At 49.7% G+C, this 14,480-nt stretch overlaps 1 protein-coding gene across 2 annotated transcripts in view; it reads right to left on the bottom strand.

The window, feature by feature from the left end:
- Nucleotides 1-14,480, bottom strand: part of TNFRSF8 (TNF receptor superfamily member 8) — a 79,706-nt gene that overhangs the window by 20,339 nt on the left and 44,887 nt on the right. For both annotated transcript variants that reach the window (XM_025403602.1, XM_025403612.1), the window contains 4 exons: nucleotides 13,439-13,529; nucleotides 12,892-13,055; nucleotides 11,073-11,189; nucleotides 7,162-7,314 (listed from right to left, as the gene is read on the bottom strand). In XM_025403602.1, the coding sequence (XP_025259387.1) occupies nucleotides 7,162-7,314; nucleotides 11,073-11,189; nucleotides 12,892-13,055; nucleotides 13,439-13,529 (525 nt within the window). The remainder of the gene's footprint in view (nucleotides 1-7,161; nucleotides 7,315-11,072; nucleotides 11,190-12,891; nucleotides 13,056-13,438; nucleotides 13,530-14,480) is intronic.

Here is a 14,480-nt window from a genome sequence, read left to right as displayed (position 1 = left end):
AAACCCCATCTCTACTAAAAACACAAAAATGAGCCAGGTGTGGTAGCACACACCTGTAATCCTAGCTACTAGGGAGGCTGAGGCAGGAGAATCATTTGAACCCAGGAGGTGGAGGCTGCAGTGAGCTGAGATCATGCCACTGCACTCCAGCCTGGGCGACAGAGCAAGACTCAAAATAAATAAAACAAAGTGAAGAAGCTGCTACTCATCTCTAACAGCTGTGATCACCCAGGAAGGTGGCACAGTGATGCTAGACCTTTTGCTTTTAAGAGAAACCTGAAATCTCCTAATGTTTAAAAACAGCATCAATGTTTAAAGTTTTTTCCCTTTAAATCAACTTTGTTAAGGAATTATTTATTTATTTACTTATTTTTAATTTTTTGAGATTGAGTCTTCCTCTGCTGCCCAGGCTGGAGTGTAGTGGCACGATCTCGGCTCACTGCAACTTCTGCCTCCCGGATTCAAGTGATTCTCCTGCCTCAGCCTGCTAAGTAGCTGGGATTACAAGGCACCTGCCAACACGCCCAGCTAATTTTTGTATTTTTAGTAGAAACAGGGTTTCACGATGTTGGCCAGGCTGGTCTTGAACTCCTGACCTCAGGTGATCCTCCCAACTCGGCCTCCCAAAGTGCTGGGATCAGAGGCGTGAGCCACCGCACCCAGCCTAAGGCACAATTTATATACAAGAAAGTATCCCCGGCAGGGTACGGTGGCTCCCGCCTGTAATCCCAGCACTTTGCGAAGCTGAAGCGGGTGGATCACTTGAGCTCAGGAATTCAAAACCAGCCTAAGCAACACAACAAGACCCTGTCTTTATTTTTAAGTAAGTAAAAATAAAAAAAGAAAATGTCCCTAAGTGTGTACAGCCTGATAAGTTCTGACAAAGGTAACTAACTCCAATCAAAATACAGAACATTCTCATCCCTCCAGAAGGTTCGCTAGTGCCCCTCCTCACTCACTCTGCCCCCACCTCCAGATCCAGGCAACCACTGATCTGCTTTATGTCACTGTAGAAGAGTGGATCTGTTCCAGAATTTCATGTGGACAGAATCATGCAATATGTACTCGTTGGGGTCTGGCTTCTTTTATTCTGCATAATGTTGTTGATATTCACTCAGGTTCATTCCTTTCTGTTGCCGAATGGCGTTCTGTCGTACAGATGAACCCGTTTACATACCCGTTCCCCAGTTGATGGACATTTGGGTTGTTTCCAGTTTGAACTATGATGAACAAGGCAGCTATGAGTATTCTTGTGGGTGCCTCTGTGTGAACATATAATGTCACTCCTCTTGAGTGCCTAGGAAGGGTGGCTGGATCACTGTGCTGGCCAGACGAAATGTCTCTGAAGGCCAGTTCGAAGCTGGCCACCACTGCTCTGACACAGTCACATTGTTTTACAGATGGAGAGAGCCACAGGGCTGGAGCTAGACCCAAGAAACAGAGATGGCAAGTTCCAGCTCAGAGCACTCTCCTCTGGACGGCCCTGACTCCTGCCTGGGGACTAGGCACCTCCGTCGAAGCTTCCTGCTTTTCTGGGGCTGGAAAATTTGGCCTACATTAGAAGTGGATTCTGCTCAGTCACTACACCTCTCCGCCCCCAGAGCCCTGGTGGAGGCACCCCTTTTTGATGTGGTACAAAGCAACCCCACACACATAACACACATCTCCCCTCTAGAAAGTGTTCGTGACACCTCTCAGATTTTTCCTGAGATAGACAAAAAAGTAAAGCCAGGATTAATTTATTTCTTAGATTGTAGGGTTCTGAGGAACCCTCCTCTTTGGGGAAGGTCACTGGACTCTTACCTGAATTAGTTGGAGCCTGGAGGCTGGAGGCTATGGAGAAGATGATGCAATGTGTTATGATGTGATGTTAGTATTTGAACCAGTGTTTGAAATGTCACTGGGTTTCAATGAACACTTACTTTGAGTGGATTGGAGCTCTGGTGCTCAAACCCATTAACTGTGGCTATTCCCAGTTAGCATCATGAGGAGAGAGTCCCCTCCCCTCTCTCCAAGGCAGCCTGATGTAACTAGACAGGCCCATAGTCTCAGCTGCTGCTGAAACACGTGCTGAAATCCAGCGACAGATCTGCTGTCCCTCCTGTACGTGCAGAAGAGGGGGACCTAGTACTCCTTGGGTGCCTCTCATCCCCTCTCTGAATATACTATACCTCACTTGTAACTTTCTTTTTTCCTCCCTGAGTTAGTGATCCTCCCCTTTTCCTCCTCTTTGGATTTGAAGGTGAGGAGAAGGTATTATCTAGCCCCTAGTTAGTCTGCCTGTGTTCTCTGGTAAGGGCCTAGTGGAAGAGAAAAAAATAATCTGCCTACTCTTAGCCTTCATTCAAGAACTAAAAAAAAGATATTATTTACCAGATGGATATACTTCTCTTTAAATCTAAACACCCAGTCCTTGGGCCATTTAAAGAATGGTCTTAGCATCAAGGCCGAACGGATTCTCTTTTTGTACATTCAGGAATTGCTTAAAATCAGGTGAAATTTCATCTTCATATTTGGACTGTATATTTCTTGTCAGCTTTTTCTTTTCCCTGGAGTTTCCAATTGCCTTTCTTTTTCTTGTTGACAAAAGGATAGTGTGCCCTCACCATATCCTCAGGTTTTTCAACTCTACTAATCATGAAATGTACTACAATTCTCTCTTTTATTCCTGGGAACACTTCCCTGGAGCCTTCCTTCCATTTTCCTGCTCTGATCTGGCTCAAGTGGTCTACAGCACATCATTCCGGGACTTCCCTTCCTTGCTCTGCTAGGATGGAGTGTCAGTCTCTAGGTTCCATGACTTCCTGTTTTCCTTCTTTTTTGCCCCCTCACTTAGCTGAATTACATCTTCAAATAACTTCCTAGGAGAGGATGTAGGAAGAAAAGCTTTCTGGACCTTTTATGTCTGAAAATGTTTTTATGCTGCTTTCAAACTTGATTGTAATTTAGCTGAGGTGATTGTAATTTAGCTGGGTAAATTCTAGGTTCAGAACTAAGAAGGAGGTGGGCGGGTGGTGTCTTCCAGTGGAAAGTACTCTGGGCTGACCCTTGGGATCCCTGCATTCCAGCTCTAGCTTTGGCCCTGTGCTTTTCTCTGGGTGTAAAAAGAAGAGGTTGGCTCAGACCAGAGGTAACCAGCTTTGACTAGTCTTCAAAAGCATTCTATGTGACCAGCACAATGACCCAGCCACTCCTCCTAGGTATTTACCCATGAGAAATGAAAATATACATTCACCCAAAGGCGTGTACAAGAATCAGCCAGTCATGGTGGCTCACGCTGGTAATCTCAGCACTGTGGGAGGCCGAGGTGGGAGGATTGCTTGAGCCCAGGAGTTCAAGGCTGCAGTGAGCCAAGATTATGCCACTGCACTCCAGCCTGGAACACACAGTTAGACCCTGTCTCTAAAAATAATAATAATAAAAGATGTAAGATAAATTCATACATGTTAAAAAAAAAAAAAAGAATATTCACAGCTGTTTTCATTCATAATAACCCTAAACTGGAAGCAACCCAAATGCCATCAACTGGCAGGTGGATAAAATCATGGTGGCACATCTATTATGTGTGGCATGGGTAATTTCCATTGATCCTGCTTTGCTTAAAAGCAGGTCCTTCTGAACTGAAGTCTATGCTTCTGGTCAGGTGCACAGATAAATTGGGGCTACCACTGTCGGGAAGATGCCTGGAGCACTTTCGGGTGCCGAAGACCTGTGGCTGGTGGCGGATGCATAGAGGGAGTCAAGGAGCAGGACACTTGTGCAGACATGAGGCCTGGCACATGCCAATGTCTGCACTGGGAGGGCCACATCAAGGTGGTCAACAGACCCAGGCAGCAGGCGCAAGAAGAAACAAATGGCCGCGCACAGTGGCTCACGCCTGTAATCCCAGCACTTTGGGAGGCCAAGGCAGGTGGATCACGAAGTCAGGAGTTCAAGACCAACCTGACCAACATGGTGAAACCCCGTCTCTACTAAAAATACAAAAATTAGCTGGGCATGGTGGCACGCTCCTGTTATCCCAGCTACTCAGGAGGCTGAGGCAGGAGAACTGCTTGAATCCTGGAGGCGGAGGTTGTGGTGAGCCAAGATCACGCCACTGCACTCCAGCCTGGGCGACAGAGTGAGACTCTGTCTCAAAAAAAAAAAGAAAAGAAAAAAGAAAATCTAATGCAGCCAGAAGCCTCCTTCCTCCTGCGATTGCCCTCCAGCGCCCTCTGCTGGCAAGGTTTAACTGCATGCTCCCTGTAGAGGAGAAACGCGGAGGCCAGTCATTGATGGCAGCGCAGGGATGGAAAGGTGAACGGAGAACCTAGAGACGTGGACTGATCACAAGCACACTTTCTAAAAAGCCTTTTCTTGCCCTCTGATCCCATATTGTTCCTTTTTCGTAGCATTCTGTGCCCACCCACCTTATGGATGTAACGAGTTCGTGAATATTTCTGCAGACACGAATTTGATGTTGCTAAGTACTCTTCTATTCCTGGATTTATCAAAGCTTCATGTGTGGTAAGAATTTCTGGTTTCGCATGTTTTTATTCTCCTTCGTAGGGCTGGTTTTCCTTGTAAGTCTCTGCTCATTCATATTTATTTTAAAAGGGTTATGCTTGGCTGGGCGTGGTGGCTCATGCCTGTAATCCCAGCACTTTGGGAGGCTGAGGCACAAGAATAGCTCAAATCCAGGAGGCAGAGGTTGCCGTGAGCCAAGACCATGCCACTCCACTCCAGCCTGGGCAACAGAGTGAGACTTTGTCTCAAAAAAAAAGCGGGGGGGGTGGGTGGTGGTTACACTGCATCCATCAATAGATAAATGTGGTATCGATACACAATGGAATACTACTCAGCCATCATAAGGAAAGAAATCATGTCTTTTGCAGCAATATGGATGGAACTGAAGGCCATATTCTTAAATACAGACATTCAGATACAGAAAGACAAATGCTGCATGTTCTCACTTCTAAGAGGGAGTGAAATACTGTGTCCACACGCAAGTGGAGAGCAGAATAAAAGGCAATAGAGACTTAGAGGGGTGAGGGGGTGGGAGGTACAGGTGGGTGGACCATGAGAAATTATTTAAGGGGTACAATGTACGCTATTTGGGTGATGGATACCCTAAACATCCTGAGTTCACCACCCCATCTAAGCGTGTAACAAAATTACACTTGCGCCCCATACATTTACACAAACAAAATAAAATCCTAAGGACTCTACTGAATATTCCAGTCACTGAGCGGGGACGGTTTCTTCTGCTGTGTTAGTATGTCCTGTTCGCAATGGGTCTCTTCCCTGAGTAGGAAGTCGGCCAGGAGACCCCTGGGCCCGTGGGCGGAGAGTGTGAGCTGGCAGCCTCCCTCCATTTCAGGGTTGTGGGGTGGGGCTAGCCTGTTGACAGTGCACTTCCAAATACCCAGGTAAAGAGGGCTTTACAAACAGAGTGACAGCACCCCACTGGTGGCCCGAGCTTTCCCCAGATACTCCTTTAGTGTTCTGACTCAAAAAGACGATTGTTGGCCAGGTACAGTGGCTCAGCCTGTAATCCCAGCACTTTGGGAGATGGAGGCGGGCAGATCACTTGAGGTCAGGAGTTCCAGACCAGCCTGGCCAACAGGGCAAAACCCCGTCTCTACTAAAAATACAGAAATTATCTGGGTGTGGTGGTGGGCACCTGTAATCCCAGCTACTCGGGAGGCTGAGGCAGGAGAATCGCCTGAATCCAGAAGACGGAGGTTGCAGTGAGCTGAGATCCCACCACTGCATACCAGCCTGGGCAAGACAGCGAGACTCCTTCTCAAAAAATAAATAAATAAATAAATAAAGAGACAATACTGGGGATTAAAAACTCAGGCATCATCTGTGCAAACTGGTCAGTGGCCGTGCCATACCACTGTACACATTTTGAAGTTGTGTTTGAAGACGTAGTCACGGGCTACTGCACCTCACAGCTCTCCACTTCCCTCCTGCTCTTCATCTGCCGGCCTCTTCCAAGTCCAGAGCCTCTCTGGGGGTCCTAGAAGCAAGTCACCCCTCACTTCTCTGGCAGCCCTCACAAAGTCACATGGGGTGACCTTTCCTCCACTTGTTTTTTTTTTTCTTTTTTAGACAGAGTTTCACCCTGTCGCCCAGGCTGGAGTGCAGTGGTGCAATCTCGGCTCACTGCAATCTATGCCTCCCGGGTTCAAGTGATTCTCCTGCCTCAGCCTCCTGAGTAGCTGGGACTACAGATGCCCGCCACCACACCCAGCTAATTAGTGTATTTTTAGTAGAGACGAGGTTTTGCCATGTTGGCCAGGCTGGTCTCAAACTCCTGACCTTAAGTGATCCACCTGCCTCAGCCTCCCAAAATGCTGGGATTACAGGCATGAGCCACCACGCCTGGCCATTCCCCTTGGTTTTGTCACCACTCTTCCATCTGTTTTAAACCACCTGGACATTTGTTAAAATCTCTCAAAGCCCTTTAAAAAAACAAAACAGAACAAAACAAACAAAAAACGGTTAGGGTTTTAGCAGTTTCCTGCACACTGGTAAAGCCAACCATCCTGAGTTAGAAACCTCTTCAGAAACTTGATATTCATCTCTCTAAGTCAATAAAACAGCCTTGCAAATAGGTCAAGATTTTACCAGCCCAGGGCCGGGCATGGTGGCTCATGCCTGTAATCCCACCACTTTGAGAGGGCAAGGCGGGCAGATCACCTGAGGTCGGGAGTTCAAAACCAGCCTGACCAACATGGAGAAGTTGCGTCTCTACTAAAAATACAACATTAGCCGGCTGTGGTGGCGAGTGCTTGTACCCCCAGTCACTTGGGAGGCTGAGGTAGGAGAATTGCTTGGACCCAGGAGGTGGAGGTTGCAATGAGCCGAGATTGCACCATTGCACTCCAGCCTGGAAACTCCATCTAAAAAATAAAAGATTTACCAGCCCAATAATTTCAGGAAGAATTTTTTTTTTAATCAACAGAATCTCTTACCAAAATGCTAAAACTGGGCTTTATCATTCCATTCGCTGGGTCTGACTACTCAAAGGATAACCAGAACCCAAACCTGATCTAATTAACAGCTGAGGGTGTTGGTCATTTGCCCCCACCCCTGGCTGTGGGTGGGGAGAGGCACAACAGTGGGAGCACAGATGCCATCCCGTGGTCGAGGCCTGGGGTGGGAACTGCTTACCCTGGGGCTTGGTGCCTATCTCTGCTGCACAGATTGGGTAGGGGACACAGCGGGCACAGGAGTTGGTGGCTGATGTGGCACAGATCATGCCAGGTCGACATTCGCAGACGCGGGAGGAGTTCCATGCACACGGCGTCTTCTCCACGAGATCGTCTAAGGGACATAGACAAGGGTCATGGAGAAAGATCAGGATGGCAAGGGCAGGGAGTCCAGAGAGCCCCCAGGAGGACAGAGAAGCAGTTGTCCAAGGGTCATCCAACAAGAAAGTAAATGCTCGTCTGACTATGCCATCGAGCAGCTCTCCCAGCATGCTCAAAATAATTCTGCAGGGTGAAAGAAGGCAGGCAAAAAGGGAGGGCACGCTGTATGTTGCATTTACAGGAAATTCTAGAAAATGCAAGCTATTGCATGGTGACCATAGGCAGGGGGTGGGAAATGGTGACAAGGAACCCGAGGTAACTTTTAGGGGGAAACGGCTGGTTGCTCAGCTGCATGCATTTGTTAAAACTTGTCAAATCGCATCCTCTAATCTGTGCATTTTACCATATGCCCACTACCTCTCCATAAAGCTGTTAAAAGAAAGTCCTCCAGGGAACAGGGTGAGTGGGCACGGGTGCAGAGGAGCCGAGACTGGCCATGACTCCGTAACCATTCAAAGCTGGGTGATAGTACACAGCCATCTCTGACTCACTCTACATCTGAATATGTTTGAAATTTTTAATGATAAAAAGATTTTTTGGCCAGGCGTGGTGGCTCACGCCTGTAATCCCAGCACTATGGGAGGCCGAGGCAGGTGGATCACAAGGTCAGGAGTTCAAGACCAGCCTGACCAACATGGTGAAACCCCATCTCTACTAAAAATACAAAAATTAGCCAGGCATGGTGGCAGGCACCTGTAATCCCAGCGACTCAGCAGGCTGAGGCAGGACAATCACTTGAACCCTGGAGGCAGAGGTGGCAGTGAGCCAAGATAGTGCCACTGCACTCCAGCCTGGGCGACAGAACGAGACTCCATCTATTTAAAAAAAAAAAAAAAAGTTTTTTCTCCAAAATCAAAAAAATACCATGTTAGAGGTATTATTTTTAATAAGTGTAATAATGCTTTTGTATGTGTTCGGGAATATTTTGCAACGCTCCACTTAGAGGTAAATACAGAATGACTGGATCAGTAATTAGGCAAATGCGGCTTCTCCACAAGAGTAGTTCTCAATCAGCAGGATACCTAGAGGCCCAGCATGATAATGGTAAGGGCTGGACAGTCTCTTCTTACAACCTCCAGAGCAAGGGAACTGGGCAGGATTTGGGGAATTTGTGCAGAGGGTGCATGAGCTCAGCAATGAATGAAACTATTTGGGACAACGGCAGCTATTATCATTATTATTATAGCTCTTAAGATAATTGAGTACGTGTGAGACAGTCGTCTCAGCACTCTACCCAGATTAACCTACAATCATGTATTTAATTCTTACACAGTTCTCTGAGATAGATACTACTACGCCCATTTTGCAGCAGAGGAAACTGAGGCACAGACAGGTTAGGAAACCTGCTTGAGTTTATAGGCTATTAGGCGGGAGAGGCGGAATCTGAACCCGGCACTCGGGTTCTAAAGCTCATGCCTTTAGCTACTAATACACCGCTCTACTCTCTCGTAGGGCTTCAGTTAGGAGAGCTGAAGGAATTACTGGGCCTAGAGCTAATGCCTCTTTCTCCATATGTCCACATGGTGGTTGTGGCAGACTGTATTTTCCCAAAACATGGCTACAGTGATATTTCTGGCCCTTCCAGAGCCTTGCCACTTACCCATCAAGAAGTACAACTGTTTTCCTTCCCTCAGTCTCAAGTGAGATTTGTGGTTGCCTCAACAAACAGGAAGTGGTGGAAGTTCTGTGTGACTTCTGAGGCTAGGTCATAAAAGGAGATGTGGCTGCTGCCTCTCTCTGTCTCTCTGTCTGTCTGTCTCTCTCTCTCTCTCCCCCTCCTTCTCTCTCTCTTCCTCTCTCTCTCCCTCTCTCCTTCTCCCTCTCTGTCTCTCTCTCTCTGCCTTTCTCTCCCTCTCTTTCTGTCTCTGTCTCTTTCTGTCACTCTCTCTCTCTATCTCTGTCACTTGTTCTCTCTCTCTCTCTCCGTCTCTCTGTCATTCTTTCTCTCTCCCCCCCCTTTCTGTCTCTCTCTCTCTCCCTCTCTCTGTCTCTCTCTCTTTCTCTCTCTCTCTCTGTCTCTCTCACTCTCTCTGTCTCTATCTCTGTCACTCTCTCTCTGTCTCTCTGTCACTTGTTCTCTCTCTCTCCCTCTCTCTCCATCACTTTCTCTCTCTCCCTCTCCCTCTCCCCCTCTTTCTGTCTCTCTTTCTCTGTCTCTCTCTCTCTGTCTCTTTCTCTCTCTGTCACTCCTCTCTCTCTTTCTTTCTCTCTCTCTTTCTGTCTCTCTCTCTCTCTCTCTCTTCCTGTCTCTCTCTCTTTCAAGACTTTTATGGCTGGGTGCACTGGCTCACGCCTGTAATTCCAACACTTTGGGAGGCTGAGGCGGGCAGATCACTTGAGGCCAGGAGTTTGGGACCAGCCTGGCCAAGATGGTGAAACCCCGTCTCTACTAAAAATACAAAAAAAGAAAAAGACTTCACTTTTAGAACCCAGCCGCCAGACCATGAGGAAGCCCCAGGTAAGACATGAAGAGGCCGACATGGAAAGGAACCGAGGCCGCAGCCAGGAGCCGACACCAACCCCAAGGCAGGGGAATGAATGAGGCTTCAGAGCATCCAGATCCGCAGCTTTTGGGCTTTCCAGCTAAGACCCCAGACATTGTGGAGCAGATACAAGCTGTCCCCGCAGTGCCCTGTCTGAATTCTGACTCACAGAATCTGTGAGTACAAAGAATGGTTTGTTTTCACAACTAAGTTTTAAGAAAAATTGCTATGCAGCCTCAGTAACTAGGACAGAGCCCTCCAATGACAACAAACAGTGTCTGTGGTTCTTTTTGCCCTCCCCTGACTCTCCGCTCTGCTTTGCTACCCAAAAGCAGCTCTGGACAAGGAGACGGACTCACACATTCCCAGTGGCCTCCGTGAATAGCCGGGGCCTCTAAAGTCACAGCAGCCTATGGCCTGAGCAACCCCCCAGCCCACATGACCCTCGGGGTGCGGCTGGCGCTGGGAGGTTGTGATGGGCTGGACACAGGGAAACCCCACACCCGCATCCTGCTGTGCGTGCACACTCAGTAAGTGCTTGTCAAAGCAGCTCGCGGGCCAGGCTCAGTGGCTCACGCCTGTAATCCCAGCACTTTGGGAAGCCGAGGTGGGAGGACCATTTGAGCCTGAGTTCGAAAACAGCCTGGGCAACATAGTGAGACCCCTGTCTCTACAAAAAACATTTTTTAAATTAGCCAGGCATGGTGGTGTGTGCCTATAGTCCCAGCCACTTGAGAGGCTGGGGCAAAAGGATCATGTGATCCTGGGAGGTCGCAGCTGCAGTGAGCTATGATCGCACCACTGCAGTGCAGCCTGGGTGAAAGAGTAAGACCCTGTCTGGGAAAAAAAAAAAAAAAAAAAAAAAAAAAGGCAGCCAGTGGGGTGGACAAGAACCTGGAACCTGGTGGCACTTGTCTGGGTTCAAACTCCAGCCTGCAGGCCTTGGAAGTTCCCTGACTTCCCAAAGCCTCTGTTTCCTCTTCTGTAAAAGGGGAATGATGACAATCCTTGAATCACAGAGTAGTTACAAACATTAATGAGCCAAGTTTGGAACAGGCGGGTGATTCACAAATGCTTCCTGGAAGGAAAGAATATGCAAATATGGAAGCCCTCTGAAAAGAGGCGACCCCTGTCGAAAACCCACAAACATGAGGGGGAGTTCCTGGAAGTTCACGGTTCAAAAATGCAGAGAGGTAAACTGAGGCCCAGGGAGGGACGAGGCCCTTACCTCGAGAACAGCTCACACAGGCCGTGCAGCGGCCAGCCTCGTCCAGGTAGTAGTCAGGCTCACACTGCTTCCTGCAGTCGCCAGACCCCTGTGGGCACGGCTGCGTTGGGGACAGACCTGGGGAAAGAAGCAGAGAAGCTGCAGACCAAGCCGCCTTGGCAAAGGGCCTCACTCCCCACCCAACCCTGAAGCCCCCTCATCCCTCACCATGGCCAGCTCCCAAACTCCACACATCAGCTCAGTCCAGCCTTTCAGAGGGAGTCCTGAGGCTCAGAGAGGACAGGGACACTGCGTGCATTCCACACGAGAGGAAGGTACTCACTGCCCCCCAACCAGCTCCTGCCCACTGTTCTTCCTGAGGCCACCATGCCACAGCTTCCCCCAACCCCGTCTCATGGCTCTGTCACTCCCCTGCTCAAAACTTTGGGTACAGCTTCGCTGAGAGCTCAGCACACTAGCATAACTCCTGTTCAGAATGGTATTAGGTGGGGAGGGGCTGGGTGCCTCCTACCTCCCTCTTTTAAAGACCTGTGTGGGCCAGGCGCAGTGGCTCACGTCTGTAATCCCAGCACCTTGGGAGGCTGAGGCGGGTGGATCACTTGAGGCCAGGAGTTTGTGACCAGCCTGGCCAACATGGTGAAACCCCATCTCTATTTTTAAAAAAAAAAAAGTAGCGGAGTGTGGTGGCGGGCGCCTGTAGTCCCAGCTACTCGGGAGGCTGAGGCAGGAGAATCACTTGAACCCGGAAGGCGGAGGTTGCAGTGAGCTGAGATTACGCCATTGCACTCCAGCCTGGGCGACAGAGCAAGACTCACCTCAAAAAAACAAATCACAAACAAACAAAAGACATCATAGAGAGAATGAGCAAAGCCATGGAGCGGGAGAAGGTACAACCATAGGACAAGAGCTCCAACCCAAAATTTTTAGAAGTCCCACAAATCCATTTTTTTTTACAAAACCAACCCAAGAGAAAGGAAAGTACGTGCACGCAAGGATGTATGTTTCATTCTTCATTATAGCCAAAGGCAGAAACAACCCAAATATCCAAAAACTGGATAAACAGAGCACGGCATATCTACGCCGTGGAGGGCTATTCAGTAATAAAAAGGGACTAGGCCGGGCGCAGTGGCTCACACCTGTAATCTCAGCACTCTGGGAGGCCGAGGCAGGCAGATCACCTGAGGTTGGGAGTTTGAGACCAGCCTGACCAACATGGTGAAATCCCATCTCTACTAAAAATACAAAATTAGCCAGGCGTGGTGGCGCACGCCTGTAGTCCCAGTTACTCAGGAGGCTGAGGCAGGAGAATTACTTGAACCCAGGAGGTGGAGGTTGCAGTGAGCCGAGACCGCGCCATTGCACTCCAGCCTGGGAGACATGCGCAAAACTCCATCTCAAAAAAAAAGAAAAAGAAAAAGAAAAATGACGAACTAAGGGTTGACCCTTCGCCATGGGGACCTGGAGGGCATCAGGTGGACACATGCAGAGGCTGGCCAGCTGAGTCACAAGTGTCACAGCAGCAGAGTGGGACCCATTTCCCTCTCACAAACCAACAAAGAGGGAAACAGAGGTGAGAGATGGGGCACTGGTGCCTGGCACAAGGCAGGCCCTCTGCACTGCTGGCAAATGAATGAGTCCGCTCGTGTCTACCTCTGCCCCTCGATGCTCTCAGCCCTAGATCATACCTTGCCACTCTCTTCTCTCCCCACCAGGAGAAGACCACAGATGAGTGCCCGCCTGCTCCAAACACCCCCACTCATGGGCCATCCACCAATCGGGCACCCCAGGGAGACGACCCACAGCTTCACGGGGAAATTACCTGGATCCGAACTAGGCCTTCCCACAGAGGAGGGAGAGCTGGGAGCCCTTGTCAGTTTAGAAGCAGCTTCCTGGGCGAGGCGGGTGCCCCCTCTTAGAGGCATGGTGCTGGCATTGGAGGTTGCTGGGGACACCGGGGTGGGCTTGGCCTGGGGGATGGTGCCACTGGGGAAGAAGCCAGAGACGGGACTGGTAATTCTGCCAATGGAGCAAGGGAGGCCTGTGATCAGGAATAACAGTTTCCACAGAGATGGCGTCCCGGGCCCTCGGCCCACCACCTCTGGCAGGCACACTGTAAGCTCCTGGGAGCAAGGCCTGCGTTTTCCAGGCCCTCTGGGTCTCCTAGGGGCTCAGGGCAGGGCTGGGCACACTCTAGGGCCTCAAATGACCTGAGGGCTTGGCAGAGAGGCACCCGGAATCCTGACACCATGGGCTGAACCCCACCTACACCCCCATGCCCAGTTGCACCCTGGGCGTCCTGTGGGGTGGGACAGCCTCATCTGAAGGCCAGCTTGGGGGAAGAGGAGGAGGCAGAGCCAGGGAGTCACCTGGAGGGTTCCTTGCAGTTCTCCTGGCTGGCACAGGCAGGGCTGAGCCCTGGGGGAGCCGGTTCACAGACCGTGTTCTTCTGCGCCGTGCCTGCAGCGGGGACAGCAGTGCCTTCAGAATCGGTGTTGGGGACCCAAATTCTCCCGGAATACACGCTTCACTACCACAGGCCAGAGTTGGAGATGGGGTCCTTGGAAAACGCAGTGGTCATCTGGAGGTGGCGCCTGCCTGGCACCTGTTTTCCGTTGGAGTAAAGCAGCCTACCTTTCCCTGGAGAATTACTCCCCTCTGATCTCAGCATCTGTGGTTAGGGATTGGGACCGACTGAATCCCCTTTCCAGGAATGGCCATGAGACCAGGCTGGACCAATCAATCCATTCCACTCCTCTGACCATGATGAGCCAGTTTAGGGATGGACATGTGACTCAAGCCTGTGAGGCAGAATTTAAAGATTCTGGTTTGGGATTTAAAGGTTTTGGGTTTTGGATATTAAAAATGTAAGAAAGGGAAGTTGTCTTCCCACTGGCGCTGGGCAGAGCTGCCAGTAAGTATCTTGTAGACAAACCGACAGAGAGGAAAACAGAGGTGAGAGATGGGGCAAGACGGAGCCCCGGATCCAGCCATGCCTGAAGCTTCTCAGAGCTACCCCCAGACTTTTAAGCTACACGTGCTAAAAAATTGGGGATTTTGCTACTTGCAGTCCAAGGAGTCCTGGAGAATGCTGGAGGGAAGCAGAGTGGAGAAGAAAATACACACATCATCCATCCACTGCCCTGAGTTTGCCTGTCATGTCCTAACTGTGCCAGGAAAGTCAGTTTTATTTACTTATTCATTTATTTGAGACGGAGTCTTGCTCTGTCACCCAGGCTGGAGTGCAGAGATGCAATCTCGGCTCACTGCAACCTCTGCCTCCCAGGTTCAAGCAATTCTCCTGCCTCAGCCTCCCAAGTAGCTGGGATTACAGGTGCCTGCAACCATGCCCGGCTAATTTTTGTATTTTTAGTAGAGACGGGGTTTCGCCATGTTGGCCAGGCTGGTCTC

The sequence above is a fragment of the Theropithecus gelada genome, chromosome 1 (assembly GCF_003255815.1).
Source record: "Theropithecus gelada isolate Dixy chromosome 1, Tgel_1.0, whole genome shotgun sequence".
NCBI lineage: Eukaryota > Metazoa > Chordata > Mammalia > Primates > Cercopithecidae > Theropithecus > Theropithecus gelada.
Note: the sequence above shows the minus strand (reverse complement) of the source record. Positions and strands in the feature narration are given on the sequence as shown.